Source organism: Plecotus auritus (assembly GCF_963455305.1).
Source record: "Plecotus auritus genome assembly, chromosome: 3".
Lineage (NCBI taxonomy): Eukaryota > Metazoa > Chordata > Mammalia > Chiroptera > Vespertilionidae > Plecotus > Plecotus auritus.
The window spans coordinates 226,404,140-226,424,187 of NC_137772.1; the positions used below are offsets into that span (position 1 = coordinate 226,404,140).

General features: G+C 60.0%; 1 protein-coding gene across 2 annotated transcripts in view; it reads left to right on the top strand.

The window, feature by feature from the left end:
* The first annotated feature begins 6,393 nt into the window (after positions 1-6,393).
* The window catches only part of TBC1D22A (TBC1 domain family member 22A), a 133,968-nt gene continuing 120,313 nt past the window's right edge, over positions 6,394-20,048 (top strand). The window contains exon 1 of one of the 2 annotated variants that reach the window (XM_080662642.1): positions 6,394-6,617. In XM_080662642.1, coding sequence (XP_080518768.1) covers positions 6,556-6,617 — 62 coding nt within the window. In that variant the 5' untranslated portion in view covers positions 6,394-6,555. Of the gene's footprint in view, positions 6,618-8,012; positions 8,181-20,048 lie in introns of those variants that run through there. The other variant, XM_080662641.1, reaches the window with a different exon arrangement.

The following is a 20,048-nucleotide window of genomic DNA, read 5'->3' on the forward strand; positions in this document are numbered from 1 at the left end:
GAGAGGCCATGGCACGGAGAGGCCACAGCACAAAGAGGCCACGGCACGGAGAGGTCACGGCACGGAGAGGTCATGGAATGGTTAGGCCACAGCATGGACAGGTCACGGCATGGAGAGGCCATGGCATGGTTAGGCCACCGCTCAGAGAGTCCATGTCTTTCTCCCAACAACCAGCTCAGCCGGGAGCTGGCCCCCCAGAGCAGGTGCCCCAGGATCGCCTTGTCTGTCCCTGGTGACCAGCCCCTCCTGGCCTGCCTGGGCCCCAGCTTTGGCATCTGAAGTCCCTGCCCTGGTAGACCGTTCTGTTTCAAGTGGTGGTCCCCTCGGGGCCCCGCTCCAGGTCTCGCAGCCTCTCTGGGGCATGGCACTGGGCAGCTGGGCTCACCTCAGGTGACACCCGGTGGGTGACCTCATTTGGGCCTGGAGCAGAAACAGAACGGGCAGTGCCAATGAGTTGCTGCCGGGAGCCGGGGCCAGCGCGCTGCCAGCCTCCCGCAGGCGGACCTGGAGGGCCGTGGAAAATTCCACAGCCGTGTGCGTCCCCGGTGGAGGCGCTGAGAGGGTGCCCTGCCCCCGCTCCCTCCTGCTTGTCCGCAGGCCGAGGGCGAGAGCAAGGAAGGCGGGGAGGCACGGACCTCAGAGACCCTGATTGGGGCGGGGGGGGCGCTGAGCCGCAGCTCCCAGCTCCCCAGGTGGTCTGGGCACAGCTGGTCCTTGCGGTGCCAGAGACATGTGGTGGGTCCACTCTGTGCTGTCCCGCCTGGAGTCCCGGTCCAGGCCCTGCACCTGGGCCTGGGCCACCTGCTCACTGCGCCTCCCTGGGGGCCGGCTCACCAGCGGATGCCTGGGGAGGCCTGGCACAGAGCCTGGCACCGTGCCACTGCTCGGAGCCCGAGCTTTGGAGGAGCCTTGTGGGGCACACGGGACGGGGAAGGGGAGGCCCAGGGAGGGGCTGTGCAGAGCCCGGGGACACAGTGGGACCCCCTGACCCCAGCCAGCTGTCTGGCTGCACCCGGCCCTGCCCCGGGCTTACAGGGCGAGGCGATGCCCGTGACTCAGGGAGATACAGGGGGGGAGGGGAGAGAGGCTGTGGGAGCCCCCGCTGTGGGTCCTGGGCACCTAGCAAGGGGGGTGCTACGGCCGCGGCACCGGGCTCTGGGGAAACAGCGCCCCGTTCCTTTGTCTGACTTCTCTGAACCCTTCAGTCCTAGGCGCTCAGGAGCCCCAGCTTTGTGCCCGGCCGGCCTGGGGGTGATGACTCAGCGCCTCCTGGAGCGCGAGGCCACGCTGGGCCCCCCGCAGGCTGCCGGCTGGTCGGATGCTGGGTGTGGCCGAGGCGGGCAGCCGTGAAGGGGCGTCTGGGGTCAGCAGCTGACAGGAGTGACCGAGGAAAGAGGAGGCGCTGGGGCGGGAGGGGAGGGCGGGGCAGCAGGTGCGCAGGGCCCCTGGCCTTGGCGGGAGCCCAGGACCCTCCCAGGCAGGGCCCAGGGCCAAGGCCGCCGACAGCTCCAGGAATGAGCCGGCCTGAAGGCAGCCTGTCAGCAGCTCATCTGGGCTCCAGAGAGAGAGGACCTCTTCCGCCCCCCTTCCTCCTCCTCCTTCCCCTCCCCCTCCTCCCCCCTCCCGCCTCCTCTCTCCCCTCCTCCCCCTCTCCCCTCCTCCCTCCCCTCCTCCCCCTCTTCCCTCCTACCCCTCCTCTCTCCCCTCCTCCCCCTCTCCCCTCCTCCCTCCCCTCCTCCCCCTCGTCCCTCCTGCCCCTCCTCCCTCCCCTTCTCCCCCTCTTCCCTCCTGCCCCTCCTCCCTCCCCTCCTCCCCCTCTTCCCTCCTGCCCCTCCTCTCTCCCTTGACCCTAAGACCCCGGTGGGAGGTGAGACACAGCGATGGGATGGCACGACCCCCTCCAGGCGGCTACAGCCCGCAGCTCCCTGGGACGCCCGCCCGCCCGCAGGCCCAGCCTGACTTGCCCCCAGAGTGGAGGCAGGGGACAGCCTGGCCCAGGAGCATCCTACATGTCCTCCTCCCGTCTGTTCCCGCCGGGACTCAGGGTCAGGCTGCTCCAGCCGTGTCCTCACTGGGAGAGGAGGAGGCGTGAGAGGGGTTTTGTGACGCAAAGCCCGCTCTGCGCACCTGGAGCCTGGCCTCCCTCCCGCTGCTCCCAGACCCCCCCTCCCGCTGCTCCCAGACCCCCCCTCCCACTGCTCCCAGACCCCCCTCCCGCTGCTCCCAGACCCCCCCTCCCGCTGCTCCCAGACCCCCCCTCCCGCTGCTCCCAGACCCTCCCTCCCACTGCTCCCAGACCCCCCCTCCCGCTGCTCCCAGACCCTCCCTCCCACTGCTCCCAGAAGGCCCCAGGAACCTGGCTCTCCCTCCCACTGCTCCCAGACCCTCCCTCCCGCTGCTCCCACACCCTCCCTCCTGCTGCTCCCAGACCCTCCCTCCCACTGCTCCCAGACCCTCCCTCCCCCTGCTCCCAGACCCTCCCTCCCACTGCTCCCAGACCCTCCCTCCCCCTGCTCCCAGACCCCCCCTCCCGCTGCTCCCAGACCCTCCCTCCCACTGCTCCCAGAAGGCCCCAGGAACCTGGCTCTCCCTCCCACTGCTCCCAGACCCTCCCTCCCGCTGCTCCCAGACCCTCCCTCCCACTGCTCCCAGACCCTCCCTCCCACTGCTCCCAGACCCTCCCTCCCACTGCTCCCAGACCCTCCCTCCCGCTGCTCCCAGAAGGGCCCAGGAGCCTGGCCCTCCCTCCCGCTGCTCCCAGAAGGCCCTGGGGTGCAGAACCGCTGGGCCGGGCCAGGGCCTGGATGCTGTTACAGGTGGAAGGTGAGGCCCTGAGGGGCCGGGACGGGCAGGCTGCCTCCCCTCCTCCAGGTCCCTTCTCCGTGGGACACGCCTGGCTGCACACGGGGTCTGATGCCCGAGGGCCGGTGGGAAGCGCAGCCCTCCCTCTGACAGCAGCTCCTGCCGCGGCCGCTGGTCCTCCGGGCAGTGAGCTGGGCCAAGGCCCAGGGCAGGTGCCAGGGTTCCAGGCCTCGGGGCCGGGACAGGGGGCCCTAGCTCTCTCCCTCCTCTTCTTTGCGGTCCCTTCCATCCAGCCCAGCTGCAGAGCGTGCCCAGCTGCCCTGAGCCAGGAGCCCAGGGACTGCAGCGGGGTGGATGGGAGGGGGTCGCCTACCGAAGCCCCTGCAGCCAGAGTGGTGGGGGCAAGAGTGGGGAGCTGGTGTGCACACAGCCTGCTGCTGGGAATAGCAAATCCCAGCCCGAGTGATGCGGGGGCGAGGGGGGGGGCCTGAAGGCAGCATCGGAGCCCGGTGGGCGCTGCCCGCCGCGGTCAGTGGGGTGCCTGACACTGGCACCGTGGACCTGGCAGAGACCCCTCGCTGCCTGCCTGGGCTGCCTGGGCTCCGCCCCCTCCACACTCTGCTGGACCTTCAAGGCCGGGTCCGGGCTGGGGCTGCCCATGCCAGGGGCGCAGGGCAGGCTGCTGGGCCTGGCAGACCTGGGCCCCTCGGGGCAGCGTCGCTGCCCGGCTCCCCCAGGCTCCTAGGCTTCTGTCTGGGCGCCTCATGCAAACACAGGTGCGCGTCATGGAGCACGCACCCAGGCAGCCTCCCGTGTCCCTGGCTTCCCTGTGGCTGACCTGGTGGCCCGCATCCCCGCCGCGCCGCGCCCCCTGGCGGAGGCTGTGAGTACCGCAGGGAGGGAATTCGCTCTGGGAAGGATCCGGAGTCACTAGGGTGGATGTGGGCTCAGGGACAGGAGACGTGGCGCCCATGGGTGAAGGAGAGGGGCCTGGGAGGCAAGGACAGGGCTGGGAGAGGCTGAGCCTGCTCTAGGAGGCGACAGGGGCGTCCCAACAGAGGCCAGGGGGGCGCGGCCCAGGGCTGTCCCTGAGGCTCCCGTCCACCCCAGGTCCAGCCTGCACCCTGCCATCCCCGCCCGGGGGAGCGCTGACGGAGGGCCGGAGGGGTCCCAGGCGTCCCTCAGATGGTGCCCTCGGGTCACGTCACAGCGGCTGTGCTGGGCTCGGTCCCTGGGACAGGCCTGGCCTTCCGGTCTGAGACTCCACCTCGGGCTGCGATGTCCCGGGAGGGGTGGTGGGCAGCCACCCTCCGCCCAGATTCACCCGTCCCTGCGGTCACCCGGGAGCTGGACGAGGACAGGCCACGCCTCGGGGCGTGTCGCGTGGTCCCCGCGCTGGCGGTCAAAGCTGGAGTCCGGTGGGGCACCCCCGTGGGCAGGTGTGTTCCACGCCTGTCCTGCGGCCACGGCCCTCTCCCGCCCACCGCCTTCCTCCGGCAGCTGCTCCCGGGGACGTTTCTGAAGTGTCTGCGGGGCCCGAGGCTGTGCGGAGCGGACCTCTGAGGAGGGTTTGTCGGGGCCCCCCTGAGCTCCACGGGACGGGACCCAGCAGACTTCCCAGGGCCCCCCAGGAATCCTCCCTAAGGACCCTCCCTAAGGACCCACCAGGGCTCGGTCAGGAGCTTCCCTGAGGTCACGTGAGGACAGGGTCCCGGGAAAGTCCGAGAGGCAGAGCCGCACAGGAGCCGAGGGCCTACTGGGGGGTTGGCAGGGGTCACGGGGGACCTACTGAGGGGTCAGCAGGGGTCAGAGAGCATCTGCTGAGGTTACTCCTGGGCGGGGATCACTGTAGAGTTTCTACAGCTGAGACTGGAGGAGATTTCTGGGAGTTCCCATGGTGCCATCCATTTAACAGGCATAGAGCACTCCCAGGGACAGGCTGGACAGGGGCATCACTGGTCATGGGGACTCATGGAGTGGGGGTCCTGGGCTCTCCTGAGGGGCTGGGCCCAGGGCAGGAAGTAGCTGATCGCTGGTTCAGGTTCTGACATCCGAGTGTGCCAGTCTGACCGGTTGCGGGGTGTGCTGGTGGGGTTGTCCGCTTCCATGGGCCTCGGGCCGAGACCCTGAGGCCCGATGTTGTATTTAGTTTATCCGAAGCTGTTTCTGTGGCCAGCAGCTCCAAGGCTCTGTCCTGAGCCTCGTTGAGGCCGACCAGACCGTAATTGTGCGTTTAATGGGCTTGATGCTTAAGGGAGTGGTCGTGAGAGGGAGAAGGACGCGCTGAGTCAGGTGCTGGACCGGCCTGTTGGAATCAACAGGACAGAAAGGAAAAGGTCTCACTGAAGGCACAGGTTCTGCGAGGTTACACAGGGTGCGTCCAGGAGCTGCGGGGGTAAAGCACTCAGCATTGTGCCCAGCCAGCGTGGCTCCGTGGCTGAACATTGACCTATGAACCAGGAGATCAGGGTTCGATTCCTGGTCAGGGCACAGGCCCACGTTGCAGGCTTGATTCCCAGTGTGGGGTGTGCAGGAGGCAGCCAATCAATGATTCTCTCTCAGCATTGATGTTTCTACCTCTCCCTCTCCCTTCCTCTCTGAGATCAATAAAAATATATTAAAAAAAAAAAAAAAAAGAACGCAGGGTCGTGAGAGCCAAGGGAGCCACATTCTGTTCGGAGACAAGGGGTGATCTCTCCTGGGGGTGAGGTTGGCCTACAACTGAGCTAACGCGTACACCGTACCTGGTGCAGTACAAAGCAGCTCTAAATCCATGCCGCGGCCCATCGGCGAGGGGGAGACACGGGGGAACTTTAATCAGAGCAGGTAACCACACTGCTGTTTGCAAGGAGCACCCCTAGAAGTTCTACCGCAGATCCAGCCTGAATGCCGGTCCCTGACGCCCAGGTCTTTGCCACAGGGCCGAGAGGAATTCAACGCAAACCACATACCTAAGATAACATGTTTTGGTGGCCACCTTAAAAAAAAAAAAAAAAAAGGAAAATATTTGACTTTGGGCAGTGAGCACGTGGTGCAATATATAGATCTTGTATCAGAGAAACCCACACCTGAAACCTATATGTTTAGGTTAATCAAGGCACCCCAAGAAATGTAATGCAAAAAAAAAAAAAAGTAAAATAAAAAGTGAAAATAATGTTGGCAATCTAGTTTAGTGAACCCAATAGACCAGAAATATTTATTTCAACATGTGATCAATGTAAAAATTGATACTTTCAGCGTCACTTTGCAATGAGTCTTTGACGTCCTGCAGCCACGTGCACGGGCCTGACACGCAGAGGGCACTGCTCGGGCCGCGGGATTCTTCGCGTCTCCAGGCGCAACCGGTGTTCAGCTGACGCCTGGCCTGACCCCTCTCTCCCTTCCCTCAAACAGGCGGGCGCACGGCCTGGACCGCGGCCCGCAGCGGGGTGCCGCCCGCCATTGGGTCAGGACCTCTGTCCCTAAGGGGACCTGGAGGCCAGGCCTTCAGCCCACCCAGGGCTGGCTCCGCCGCTGCACTTCCACCGCCGCGCCGCCGGGCGTCGCTCTTTCACGTGCACCTGGGGCGTGGGCGGGACTTCCGGGTGCGCGGAGGCACAACTTCCGGAGGGAGGCGGAAGAGTCGCAGGATCTGCGCTGGGGTGTCCCGGGACGGCTGAGGGCTCCCCGCCCGGGGTGCAGGAGAGAACCGCCGGGGCGGGCCGGCCGCACTCGGGGTGTCGGGGGTGCAGGCCTGAGGGATGAGGAGGCGCCATGGCCAGCGACGGGGCCAGGAAGCAGTTCTGGAAGCGCAGCAACAGCAAGGTCCCGGGCAGGTGGGTGTGACGGGGCGCGCTGGGCTGGGGTCAGGGGTCAGAGGTCGGCCTGCTGGGTGGTGCGTGGCGTCGGGGTCCGGGGCAGGGTAGCCTGGGCTCCGAGGGGCCTGCGCGAGGGTGAGGGGGCCTGGGTCGGGGCGCGGGGGTCTGGGAGGCGAGGCCGGGAGGAGGCGAAGCCGGGAGGAGGGGCAGCGGCCGGAGAATGTGTCCTGGAGCGCGGGCCCTTCCGCGCCGTCCTGGGCGCCGGGGCGGGGCTGGGGGGCCGGCTCGCGGGGCCGCGGGGCCTGGCGGGGTCCGGAGCCGGCCGGGGAGGGCTGCTCGGGGCGTGGCGGCTCTGACCCGCCAGGCTGGCCGGTCCCTCCGTGGGCCGCCGCTCTGCCTGGAGCGCGGAGGTCGATGGGAGGCGCCCCGTGAGGCTCCATGGTCCCTCTTGGGCCTCAAAACCAACTGCTAGCTTGACTCAGCAGCAGGAAGCAAAAACAGCAACAACAACAAAAAATCAGGCTCCGGCGATGACCTGGGCGCACCCTGGACTCTCCAAAGTCCTCCTCCGAGTGGCTGTCACCGCCCAGCCTGGCCGGAGAAGGACAGAGAAGACTGTCAAGGCAGCGCTGGTGGAGGGAGCAGCGCTGGTGGAGGGAGCAGCGCTGGCGGAGGGAGGAGGGTAAACAAACGCCAGGATGTCTAAGCCCAGTTTGGTCTGGAATCTGAAGGCGGAGATACTGGACATCAAGAATCGTGGTGTAATCATAACGCCCGGTGGACTCGCCCGCAGGCACAGCTTCGGCAGCAGGGTCCCTGAGAAGCACCCTGGTGTGAGCGCGGATGGTCAGCTTTGGAGACCACCGTGTCTAGGCAGGAACCGTGACTCTTCAGAGGTGGGATCCGCAGGGTGAGCCACGGACTGGGAGGGGGCCACCAAGACCCTCTTTTACTCTTAGGACTGTGCTTGATTGAAATCGAAGAACGGGAAGAGCTTTCCTTAAAACCAGTGTTGGCGTCCAAGGTGATGTGAACGTTCCGGAACGGCAGCACATAGGAAGCCCCAGGAGCGACAGGGACAAGCGCTCTGGAACGTGGACTCGGAAAAGGACCCACGTGGCATCAGAACACACATGTTGCCCGGCCGGCGTGGCTCCGTGGTTGAGCATCGACCTATGAACCAAGGGGTCACGGTTCAATTCCTGGTCAGGGCACATGCCCGGGTTGTGGGCTTGATCCCCAGGAGGGGGTGTGCAGGAGGCAGCTGATCCATGATTCTCTCTTCTCATTGATGTTTCCATCTCTCTCTCTTCCTCTCTTCTCTCTCTCAAATCAATAAAAACATAGAAAAAAACAACAACAAAAAAACAACACACGTGGGTTTTAGGTTTTCAGTCCGAATGAAATGAACCACTTAACAACCAATCAAGATGGAGGAACAGTGGAGTCCCCGGGTGTGGTTCTGATGTGAAGAAACCTTTGGATGGATGACTGTCTCTTGGTGATTCGTCCTCGGATAGAGTTCAGCGGTGCCCCCCAAATCCATGAGCCTGCGACTGGGACCTTGTGCGGCGTAATCAGGTGAAGGGTCACGCTGGGGTAGGGTGGGCCCCAGTCCAGTGCCTGGTGTCCTGCTAAGAAGAGAGAAGTTTGGACAGAGACGCAGACTCGGGGAGACGGCATTTGAAGCTGGAGGCCACGCTTACAAGCCAGCGAGCGCCCAGGGGCCTGGGAGCCAGCGGGAGTGACGAGGCAAGGAGGGCCCTCGCCCAGAGCCTTCGGAGAGGGTGGCCCCGCGACACCTCGACTTTGCTTTCCAGGACCGGGAGAGGACAAGTGTCTGTTGTCGGAAGCCGCTGAGTTGTGGCCGTTGGTCAGGACGGCCGCAGGAGAGAAGGCGGCCCTTGTTTTTCTTCTCTGAGCTCCTGAGTTCCCAAAGACAGCCTTTCTCTCCGTCCGCGTTCGTGTCTGTGTCTGTGTCCGAGCCAAGCTGTTAGGGCTGCGTCCAGGCGTTTCTGAGAGCAGCTCCCGTGTTAGTTACAGTGTGTGAGGCCCTGGAGGACTGTTGGGGCTGTCACTGCCAGTGTAGGCCCCAGGGAGGGCGGCCCGCCGAGGCCTGTGCAGCTGCCCCGAGCCCCCTGCCCTGGTGGTGGCCTTGCCCCTGGCAGTGCCGCTGCTTCGCGGGGCAGGCATTGCAAAGGTTTGTCCTTTTCCTGTCGGTAGGTCCGTGGTGACCGTTGGCCACGGGCACAGTCTCTACCCAGGCAGGCACGTGCTGCCGGGTCCCGCCAGGTCCCGTGGCTTTGCCGGCCCTTCCAGGTGCTTCCGTGATTGTTCGGCTCTTTGTTTTGAGTGAGGATCCGAACCCAGAGAAACTCCGAGGAGGAAGAAGACACCCACCAGGCAGGGCAGGGCTGTGGGGGCTTTTCTAGGGCACAGCCCCGACCGACCGACGAGAGATTCCTTGGTGATCATGCCCTCACGCTCCTTCCCGAGACCCTGATGGGTGGGCCCCGGGCGTGCATGCGGCCGCTGTCCTCGTGCTCGGCAGGCGACGTCTCCGGGGGTTTGGAGTTTACCAGACCCGCTCTGCCTCCACGTGGTGCTCACAGCGGCGGGCTGGGTTTGGAGCCCCTGAAAGGCGTGCTAAGCAGGAAGGAGTGTTTCCCATCGTGCCTCAGGCCTTTCGTGGCCCGACCTGCCTAGTCCGGACCACATCTCCCGGCCCTCCTTGCTTGAACTGTGCTGCGACCCGCAGGCAGGTTCCTCGCTGCCCGTGCTTGGTGACGCTCGTCAATTTCGTTCTCATCAGACCAGCAAATCCTTGCCCGCCCCTTCCTCCCTTTCTAAACTTGTAAACATCCCCTCCGGGGAACCTCCTTGTGGTCACACGCCTGCACTGATGTGCCTTTGCGTGCACCAGGCTCGTGTGCGCTGCGGCGTGCTGCTTGTTTTCTTCTTAGACGTGAGCTCTGCCGTCCAGGGCGCGGTCAGTGCTGGTAAAGGGTGGTGATCCCCGCCGTCTTCCGGTGAACCTAGAGGGAGGGCGAGGGGTCTCACCCGTGAGAGGCGGTCTTGCTGGTGGACCCCGCCCTCCGCACACCTAGCTCTTTCTTGCACATTTGGCTGAGGCCTTCTGAGGCGTGCCCTCCACGTGAGGCGGGATGAGTGGCTGGTGGAAAGGCCTCTGACCAGCAGTCCGAGGTCCGGGTTTTAGCCTCCTTTCCTGTTAATCCCGTGGGGCCTCGGCGCATGTCGCTCCTGCTCCATCAGTGTCAATTTTTTTATTGTTTAAAGTATTACAAATAGCAGTACACACGTCTCCTTTTTCTTCCAGTTGACCTTCCCCAGCCTCCCTTACCCACGGAGCTTCCCCTTTTTAAAAAAAATATATTTTTATTGATTTCAGAGAGGAAGAGAGAGGGAGAGAGAGAGAAACATCATCAATGAGAGAATCATTGATCAGCTTTCTCCTGCATGCCCCACACTGGGGATCGAGCTCGCTACCTGGGCATGTGCCCTTGACGGGACTCGAACCCGGTACCCTTCAGTCTGCAGGCCGACACCCTATCCACTGAGCCACACCAGCCAGGGCAAGATGAGCTTCCTTTCAATGAACATTCCTATAAACTCACAGATGGAATGACCTGCCGGCTCTGAGGCTCACACCGCAGGTAGAGCTGCGTTTGTCCCGCCCTCTGGGTGAGCTGATCCTCCCGGAAAGCCCTCGGGGGAATGGGGCAGCGGGGTGTGGGCGCCTTCCAGGCCGCCCTGTTCTCATGTGCGTGCACGCACATGCAGGTGGCGAGGCCAGCGGCGGTGGGAGTGCGCGTTGTGCCGTTGGGGTGGGAAACCCGGTGGCGGGGCTGGCCACGCTCCTCGGTGACCCCGCTCTCAGTGTGTACAGCACAGGACGGGGTCCCCTCCCGGCTGGGGCACCGGACGCCACCTCTCCTGCGGGGAGGGTCCCGCCTGCCTCTGCGGGACAGCTGTGGCTGGCCGGAGCGCTGCGGCTGTTGGGACTGACGTTCGGAGGACGGTGTGCAGGCACGTCCGCGGTGGGCCATTTTGTGTTCTCTTTAGACGCATTGGTAATCGGGGTTAGTTTTCTGGTCCAAACCAGTCACCAGAGCCGCCGTGGCATTCCTGTCCCAGCAGCCAGCGGCTGGGTACAGCGCCCTGGTTTAAAGCTCCGGCAGGAAGGGGCAGGAAGGGGCGCGCAGGCGCCTGCAGGGGGCGCACTGGCCCCTTGTGTGAGCCCGTCCTCCCAGGCACTGCTGCCTGCCAGAGGCTCAGCACTCAGCGGTGCAGGAAGGAAGAGAGCCGCAGAGGGAGCCGGGGTCATGGGGGCCTCGGCGTGCACCGCAGGCTGGGTGTGCGAAGGAGCCGAGCGATCCTGCAGCGGAGGCCCTTCCTCGGGAGGAGACACCCCCCGGAACTCCGCGTGTCGCATGTGACACGCTCTGCGGGGGAGGCGTGAGGAGAGTCCCAGCAGCATGGGCAGGGGCGGGAACTCTGACGCAGCGTGGGTGACATCACTCTGGGCTGAGGGACCATTTGTTCCTTGAGGCACTTACTTGGGTGTGCGGGTGTCTTGTAGTCAGGGGCTGGCGGGGCCTTCTTGGCAGTGAGGGTGGCTGTGGGTCAGGTGTGATGGGAGTGTGCCGAGGGCCGGGTGTGGGGGGAGTGGTGCTGAGGGTCAGGTGTGATGGGAGTGTGCCGAGGGCCGGGTGTGGGGGGGGAGTGTGCCGAGGGCCGGGTGTGGGGGGAGTGGTGCTGAGGGTCAGGTGTGATGGGAGTGTGCCGAGGGCCGGGTGTGGGGGGGGAGTGTGCCGAGGGCCAGGTGTGGGGGGAGTGTGCCGAGGGCCAGGTGTGGGGGGAGTGTGCCGAGGGCCGGGTGTGGGGGGAGTGTGCCGAGGGCCGGGTGTGGGGGGAGTGTGCCGAGGGCCGGGTGTGGGGGGAGTGTGCCGAGGGCCGGGTGTGGGTGGACTGTGCCGAGGGCCGGGTGTGGGGGGAGTGTGCCGAGGGCCGGGTGTGGGGGGAGTGTGCTGAGGGCCGGGTGTGGGGGGAGTGTGCTGAGGGCCGGGTGTGGGGGGAGTGTGCTGAGGGCCAGGTGTGGGGGGAGTGCTGAGGGCCAGGTGTGTCAGGGAGGGGTGCTCTGCAGGGGGAATGGGCCCCAGAGCTGGGCTGTGCACACGTAGGCCCAGACGGTCTTGATCTCGAGGTCCTAAAAACCTCTGGACCTGTTGTGTACAGACAGCCGGACAGGGTCTGGGAGATGCTGTCATACTGTGTGCATGTGGCTTGCTTTTCAATGTCATTCATGAAGCTGGCCTATCTTAATTCTTGTAGCTGTGGCTCAGGCATGTTTTTTTGGTTCCTATTCCATTATATGTATATATTCCAGTCTGTCTACTCACGTTTCAGATAATTCTTAAAAATTAAAAAAAAGAGGAGGTGACAAACATCCCCGGAGCTGTCCCTTGGCGTGCAGGCCTGTGCTCACAGTGGAGCCGGTCCGGTGTGCCTCCTTCCCGTGAGGAACCTCGAGGTTTCTCTTTAAAACGGGGAGCTCCTGAGTGCTTGTAAGCAGCACAATTTATTAAGAAGCTTATTGGGCCGTGTGTTTGGAAAAGAACGATCTCGTGATCTGGAATGAGGTAGTTGCCACTTATTTTCCTAAAACGGCTTCAGTTGAAACTTGTTTTTCTTCTCAGCTATGCAAGGCCCACTAGAAATGAAATTTTAATAAGCTGAAATGAGGTTCCTTTTAGTCGGAGGTTGAACTTTGTTGGAACATTTTCTGCTCAATAAACACAAGTGGTTGCCCATGAAGAATTAATGAGCTCGCTGCTGCGCGGGAGGGAGCGGGCCTGCAGCCCGAGATAACGCTGCGAGGCTTTCCTGAGCGCACGGACCCAGCAGGCGCGGCGCGGCCTCCTGCTTTGAACCGTGTGAACGTATCGAGACACCCCGGGAGAACGCGAATGTTCGGCACAGATAGGGCGGGCGTATTGGCGAGTGCTGTTCGTACATCGCTTTGCAGTACTCGCTGCTATCAGACATGGTTATCTCATTTCATACTCATTCTTTAAAAAAATACTTTTATTGAAATTTCAGAGAAGAAAGAGAGAGAGAGAGACATCCATGATGAGAGAGAACCATGGATCGGCTGCCTCCTGTATGGCCCCGACTGGGGATTGAGCCTGCAACCCGGGCGTGTGCCCTGACTGGGACTCCAACTGTGACCTCCTGGTTCATAGGTCGATGCTCAGCCACTGAGCTATACCGGCCGGGCTACACACACATTCTTTTTTTTTTTTAAATATTTTATTGATTTTTTTACAGAGAGGAAGGGAGAGGGATAGAGAGCTAAAAACATCGGTGAGAGAGAAACATCGATCAGCTGCCTCCTGCACACCCCCCACTGGGGATGTGCCCGCAACCAAGGTACATGCCCTTGACCGGAATCGAACCCAGGACCCTTCAGTCCGCAGGCCAACGCTCTATCCACTGAGCCACACCGGTTAGGGCTTCACACACATTCTTAGTCCCATTTCTGGGACGAGGACGCCGAAGCTCAGAGCAATTAGTTGGCTAACCATGTGCCAGCTCTAGCCGTTGGAGGTGGGACTCGAACCCAGGCCTTTTTTAAAAAATTATTTTTATTGATTTCAGAGAGGAAGGAAGAGGGAGAGAGAGAGATAGAAACATCCACGATGAGAGAGACTCATGGATCGGCTGCCTCTTGCATGTCCCCCTACTGGGGATCGAGCCCGCCACCTGGGCCTGTGCCCTTGACCGGAATCGAACCCGGGACCTTTCAGTTCCCAGGCCGACGCCCTATCCACCGAGCCAAACCGGCCAGGGCACACCCAGGCCTTTTGAATCCCACAACTGGAAGCTGCCTGCCAAGGTCAGGAGCCCCATGACGCTGCCGGGAGGGCCATACCTGGTGGGCGGTGCGTGGTCTAGGCAGGCGGGTGCCTTTCTGTCCCAAGAGGAAATGCTCATGGATCCTGCGGGCCAGGAACTCAGACCGGATGTCTGGGTGTCCCTGGGCAGCTGGACGGCTGGGACCCAGCGAGAAGGCTGGTTCCCTCACGTGTCCGGCGGGTGCGGGCTGTCAGCTGGGAGCGCGCGCTGGGCGTGGCGAGGCTGGCAGGTGGGCTCCGTGTGGCTGGAGGACCAGGTGGCAGCTAGGTTGCCTGTAAAAAATCACATCTTTACTGAGAGTCACATAATACAATTCACCCCTTTAAATTCACAGACGGTACAGTCGCTCGTTTGAAGTTTTACATTCAGTGGCACACGTCCGTGTATTACAAGAGTCGTATATTCATCCTCCCGGTTAATTTTAGATAACGCTTATCACCTGGGAGAGAAACCCTGTCCCCTTTCGCTGTCACCCAGCTTCCCACTGCCCTCCCCTAGCAGCCACTCATCCACTTTCTGTCTCTGCAGATCTGTCCATTGTAGACATTTTATGTAGATGGAATGTGACTGGCTTCTTGCACTTAGCATGTTTTCAAGGTTCTTCCATGTGGTGGCGTGTCAGCACTTCATGTTATAGCTGAGTAGCATTCCACTGTATGGAGATACCATGTATTGTTTATCCACGTCTCCGCGGACGGACATTTGGGTGGTTTCTGCTTTCTGGCTTTTATGGATAAGCTCCCACACACCTCCCTGGGGGAGTTTTGGTGTGGGAAGTCTTCATTTCTCTCGGGTCTTCAGAGGGAGTGGAGGGACGGGGTCATACGGTCACTCTTTTTAAAAATATTTGGGAAACTGTCAGTCCGTTTCGGCCACACGGTTTTCCGTTGCCGGCAGCAGGCATAGGGTTCTGTTTCCTGTTTTCTCATTAACACTTGTTGTTATCTGTCTCATTGTGGCCAGGAGTGTGTGTGAAGTGGTAGCTTATCGTGCTTTTCATTTCCTTAAGGACCAGACGTTGAGCATCTTTTCATTTGTTTCGTGACCTATTGTGTGTCTTCTTTGGAGAAATCGCTATTCAAATCCTTTTCCTTTTTCAGATTCATTGTTCTTTTATTTCTGAGTTTGGAGAGTTCTTCATACATCCCAGATGCGGCCTTTTGTCAGATAGGTGATTGCAGCCCCCTCCCCCTCGTTCTGTTGGTTGTCTGTTTTCTTTTTTTGGGGGCAGAATTTTGCGGTTTCATTAACATACATGCAGTGTGCGCACAGTCTGTCCATTCGCTTTTCTGCTGCGCAGCCTGGCGCTGGGGTTGGTGACTGATGGCCACCGGGCTGCTCTTCCTGCAGTGGCTCTGCGGGTCTCGGGGGAGACGCTGTGAGCGGCCTCAGCACGGGGAGACCTGTTGCCCATCGGCGGCGGGCAGCTCCCTGCCATACGGACCAGGCACTTCGAAAGCAACTCAGCAGCATGCGCTTTGTGTGTATTTTTTTTTGTTTTTTTTTAAAAAAATATATTTTATTGATTTTTTTACAGAGAGGAAGAGAGAGGGGGAGGGAGAGGGACAGAGCTAGAAACATCGATCAGCTGCCTCCTGCACACCCCCTACTGGGGATGTGCCCGCAACCAAGGCACATGCCCTTGACCGGAATCGAACCCGGGACCCTTCAGTCCGCAGGCCGATGCTCTGTCCACTGAGCCAAGCCGGCCAGGGCTGCTCAGAGTCTTCTAGCTTTAGCTCCTCCGTTAGGTCTCTGATTTTGAGTTAACGTTGTGTATGTTGGGCGGCCCGCGTGCAGCTTTATTCTTTTGCATGTCGGTACCTCGCCCAGCACAGCTGTTGAAAGTCCGTTCTCTCCCCAATGAAGGGTCTTGGCACTCTTGTCAGAAACCAGTTGACTGTAAACGTGAGGGTTTATCTCTGGACTTTCAGTTCTGCACTGATCTCTGTTTATCCTTACGCGGGACCATGCTGACTCGATTCCTGAGTCTTTCGGTGAGCGTTGAAGTCCGGAAGTGTGTGTGTGAGTCCTCTGACTTGGTTCTTTTTCAGTATTGCTTTGGTTGTGTTGGGTCCCTGGAATTTCCATGTGAAGTTCCGGATCAGCTTGTCCATTTCTGCAGAGGAGCTGTAGTGAGTCGGTATTGAATTTGGGGAGCATAGCAACAACAGTAAGTCTTCTGATACATGAATTTTGTTGTCTTTCCGTGGCCTTAGGTCTTTAATTTCTTTCAACACTATGTGTTAGTGTTCAGGGTCTAAGTTTCACACACCTTTATTAAATGCATTCTTAAGTGTTTCATTCTTTTTGATGCCATTATAAGTGGGATTGCTTCTTTAATTTCATTTTTGGGTTGTTCCTTGCAAGTGTATAGAAATGTAATTAATTTTTGTACATTTATCTTGTATCTTGAAACCTTGCTGAATTTGATTTTTGTCGTGGATTTCTTAGGATTTACTGTGCCCAGTAAATACCGTGTCATCTTGTTCGATAGTCTTACTTCTTCCTTTCTCATCTGGATGCCCTTTTATTTCTTCTTCCCGATTGCTCTGGACGGGTCTCCAGGACAGTGTGGAGGGAAGGTGGCGTCTCGTTGCCTCTTCCAGCCCAAGTCTGACGTGAGCTGCGGACTTTGCAGATGTTCTTGCTCAGAGGGAGGGCACTTCTTCGAATTCTAGTTTGTGGAACCTTTTTCCATGAAGGGGTGGATGTTGACACTTTGACAATGTCTGTTCTGCTGAGATGATCATGTGTTTTTTGTCCTTGAATTAATACGGTATTTTGTAGTAATTGATTTTTGGTTGTTAAACTGGTACCGGACACAGTGGATCTGAGGCCACCTGTCACTGCTTGAGCCAAATAAATCAGAGGCAGGGTTGGATCACGTGAGTGTTTGTCCCAGTAATACCGGCAGTATCGGGAGAGCAGTCGGTCACCTGGAAACTCTGCTCTGACCCCTCGCCAGTTGGCCGAGTACGTACAGGGTAGTGGGTGGGAAGAGTCTGTAGTTAGTGAGCTCCTGGTCAGCCTTCTTCACGGTCCTTGCTGAGGTCCGCCCGCGTGCTGCAGAGGTCCGCCTGGGACACGCTCCCGCCAGGGGGCCTGTCCTGGGTCTGGGCTCCGGCCTTCTCTCCAGGGCCTGTCCTTCTTGCAACACAGCCTTCCTTTTCCCAGGGTCTGCCCTCCCGCCATCAAAACTAGCCTTGCATGGGGAAAAAAGGAGGCTTCTGTAATACTTCAAACAATAAAGAACTAAAAAAAAAACTAGCCTTGCATTCCTTGGATAAATCCCACTTTGTTACGTCGCATAATTATTTTTTTAATCCTCACCTGAGGGTATGTTTCCATTGATTCTAGAAAAAGGGAGAGGGAGAGAGAGAAACGTTGATGTGAAAGAGAAACATTGATTGGCAGCCTCATGTATATGCCCAGACTGGGGATGGATGGATCCTGCAACCTGAGTATGTGCCCCGACTGAGAATTGAACTCGCAACCCTTTGGTGCACAGAACAAGGCTCCAACCGAGTCCCGCTGGCCCGGGCATACACACATTTAAAAACGATCTTGCCTGGCCAGCGTTGCTCAGTGGTTGAGCGGTGACCTGTGAAACAGGAGGTCACGGGTTTGATTCCTGGTCAGGCCACATGCCCAGGATCCCCAGTAGGGGGCGTGCAGGAGGCAATGATCAATGATTCTCGTCATTGATGTTTCTATCTCACTCTCCCTCTTCCTTCCTCTCTGAAATCAATAAAAATATATTAAAAAATGATCTTGTATTTCATTCACTGGTATTTTGGTTGACTTTTGCATGTATATTTATAGACATACGAGTGGCCCAGTGCATGGATTCGTGCACATTGAAAGGAAATTAATTAAAAGAAATATTTTAAGATTGCTATTCACCCTTTTTCTATAATAGAAGTGTCAGAGATGAAAGAAAATTGGTAAAATATATATGAAAATAATATACCAGTATAAATTGGTTAACAAATAGACAATAACAACATGATACAACAACAACAAAGACATGATATAAAAACAAAAACAATATAAAAACAACACTGATAAAAACAGTGACTGATAAACTATTAAACTTACTCTGATACCTCCCTGTACACCACATTAAGAGCAAAAACACTTTCGGAGCGCTTGACTGATTTCCCTTGCTTTATATGTATCGCGCAGGCACGAGTCAACGTTTGTTTTTAAATTGCCAGTGCGTGTCATAGGTACCGGCCGGCCAGTTGGATGGACAGACAGCTGGTCACTTAGCTTTTTAGATATACACTGAGTGGCCAGATTATGATGATCTCTGAATGCATAATAATTTGGCCACACACACACACACACACACACACACACACACACAGAGTGGCCAGGTTATTATGCGTTCGGAGGTCCTCATCATCTGGCCACTCAGTGTATAGCATAGATTGGTCTGCAGTGTTCTTCGCTGGCAGCGTCCTGGTTTGGTTCTGGTATCGGGTGATGCTGGCGTCACGGGGTGCGTTGGGAAGTGTCCCCGCTGCTCCTCGGTTCCAGAAGCGTTTCTGAAGGGCTGGCATTCATCCCGCCTGGTTGCTGGCTGGAACTGACCCGGGGAAGAAGCCTGGGCCGGGGCTTTCCGTGGGGTGTTGTCATGACTCATTCATGTCGATCAGATGTTCTTTCCCACTGAGTTCCGGTGTTCAGTCTTTCTGGGAGTCTCCGTTCACCTTGTTACCGCGTTGTTTGCTGTGCAGCTGCTCATAACGCCCTCTGACCCCCCTCCTCTGCCCGTAGGCTCCGCAGGGCCCCCCTCCCCCCCTGGCCTCAGGAACCGCAGTCTGCCCTCTCCCTGTCAGTGGGTCCGCTGAAGGTGCTGACTGTGCTGTTTTTCCAAGGCCCGCCCTCAGGCTCCCGCTCCCGGCCTTCACGGCGGCTCTGCCCGTGTCCGCATGTGGTTCCTTGGACAGTTGTTTGGAAAAGTTGGGTTATGGCCACAACCTCCCCTCACGTCCAGGAAACGAACCCACAGGACAGCGAAGCGGCTGCACGGTTAGCACCGGCTCAGAGCAGTCTCGACAGAACGTTGCAAAAAGACATGTGAACATTAACATGAACTTCACACGCGTGCAGGATGGGGGGATGCGTTGCCTGGAGACCCAGAGTCTTGGGCGGAAACGCAAAAGCCTGCAGGGAGTTGCAGCATCAGGCTCAGGTGTGGCCCCGAGGAGGCGGCCGGGAGGGGACGGCGGTTTCAGCCCTCCGCGGCCAGAACGCCAGGCCCTGACACGGCCTCGCTGTGAGGCGCGCGCGGCCCTGCTCGCTACCTGGCTTTGTGCCTGCTGGCCGGGCTGACCTGGGCCGGCTCCCGTTTCCTTATCCCCAGCTTCTGGAGGCTTCTGCGCTCCCTGGCGGGCGGCCTCTTCTCCACTGCACGGCCAGCCCTGGCACCGCTCTGTGCATCGCTCCGCTGTGCTCCCTGGCGGGTGGCCGTGCATCGCTCCGCTGCGCTCCCTGGCGGGTGGCCGTGCATCGCTCCCTGGCGGGTGGACTCCTCTTCACTGCACGGCCAGCCCTGGCACTGCTCTGTGCATCGCTCCGCTGCGCTCCCTGGCGGGCGGCCGTGCATCGCTCCGCTGCGCTCCCTGGCGGGCGGCCTCCTCTCCACTGCACGGCCAGCCCTGGCACCGCTCTGTGCATCGCTCCGCTGCGCTCCCTGGCGGGTGGCCGTGCATCGCTCCCTGGCGGGCGGCCTCCTCTCCACTGCACGGCCAGCCCTGGCACCGCTCTGCATCGCTCCGCTGCGCTCCCTGGCGGGTGGCCGTGCATCGCTCCCTGGCGGGCGGCCTCCTCTCCACTGCACGGCCAGCCCTGGCACCGCTCTGTGCATCGCTCCGCTGCGCTCCCTGGCGGGTGGCCTCCTCTTCACCGCTCCGTGTATCGCTCCGCTGCGCTCCCTGGCGGGTGGCCTCCTCTTCACCGCTCCGTGTATCGCTCCGCTGCGCTCCCTGGCGGGTGGCCTCCTCTTCACCGCTCCGTGTATCGCTCCGCTGCGCTCCTTCTGACAGTGCCGGGAAGAGGGCCCCTGGAGGGATCTGTGATTAGATTGGGCCACCTGGGCACTCCGGGACAAGCCCAGGGTTAGTCCTCATGCACACCCACAAAGCCCGCTTTGCCCCGCGAGGCGACACAGCACAGGTTCCGGGGTCAGGATGTGACCTCCGTCAGGGCCCTTACTCTGCCGGCCACACCGCCGATCTCAGGAAGGTTTGAAAATCAGTGGGAAAAGGGTGACACCTCACAGGGAAATGGACAGAGGCCTGGCAGGGCGCTGACAGAGGGAGCACAAATGACAAGGTGTGGGAGCTGCTCCCTCACGCTTGACGGAGGAGACGCACCGCAGAGCCCACGTTCCTCCCGCAGGTCGGGGGCGGGTGTCAGTAGCGACCCGCAGCGTCGCGTGGCTGCCGGGAGCGGCCGTTCTGCCTGGCCGTGTGCCCGCAGCCCCTCTGCAGCAGAGCATTC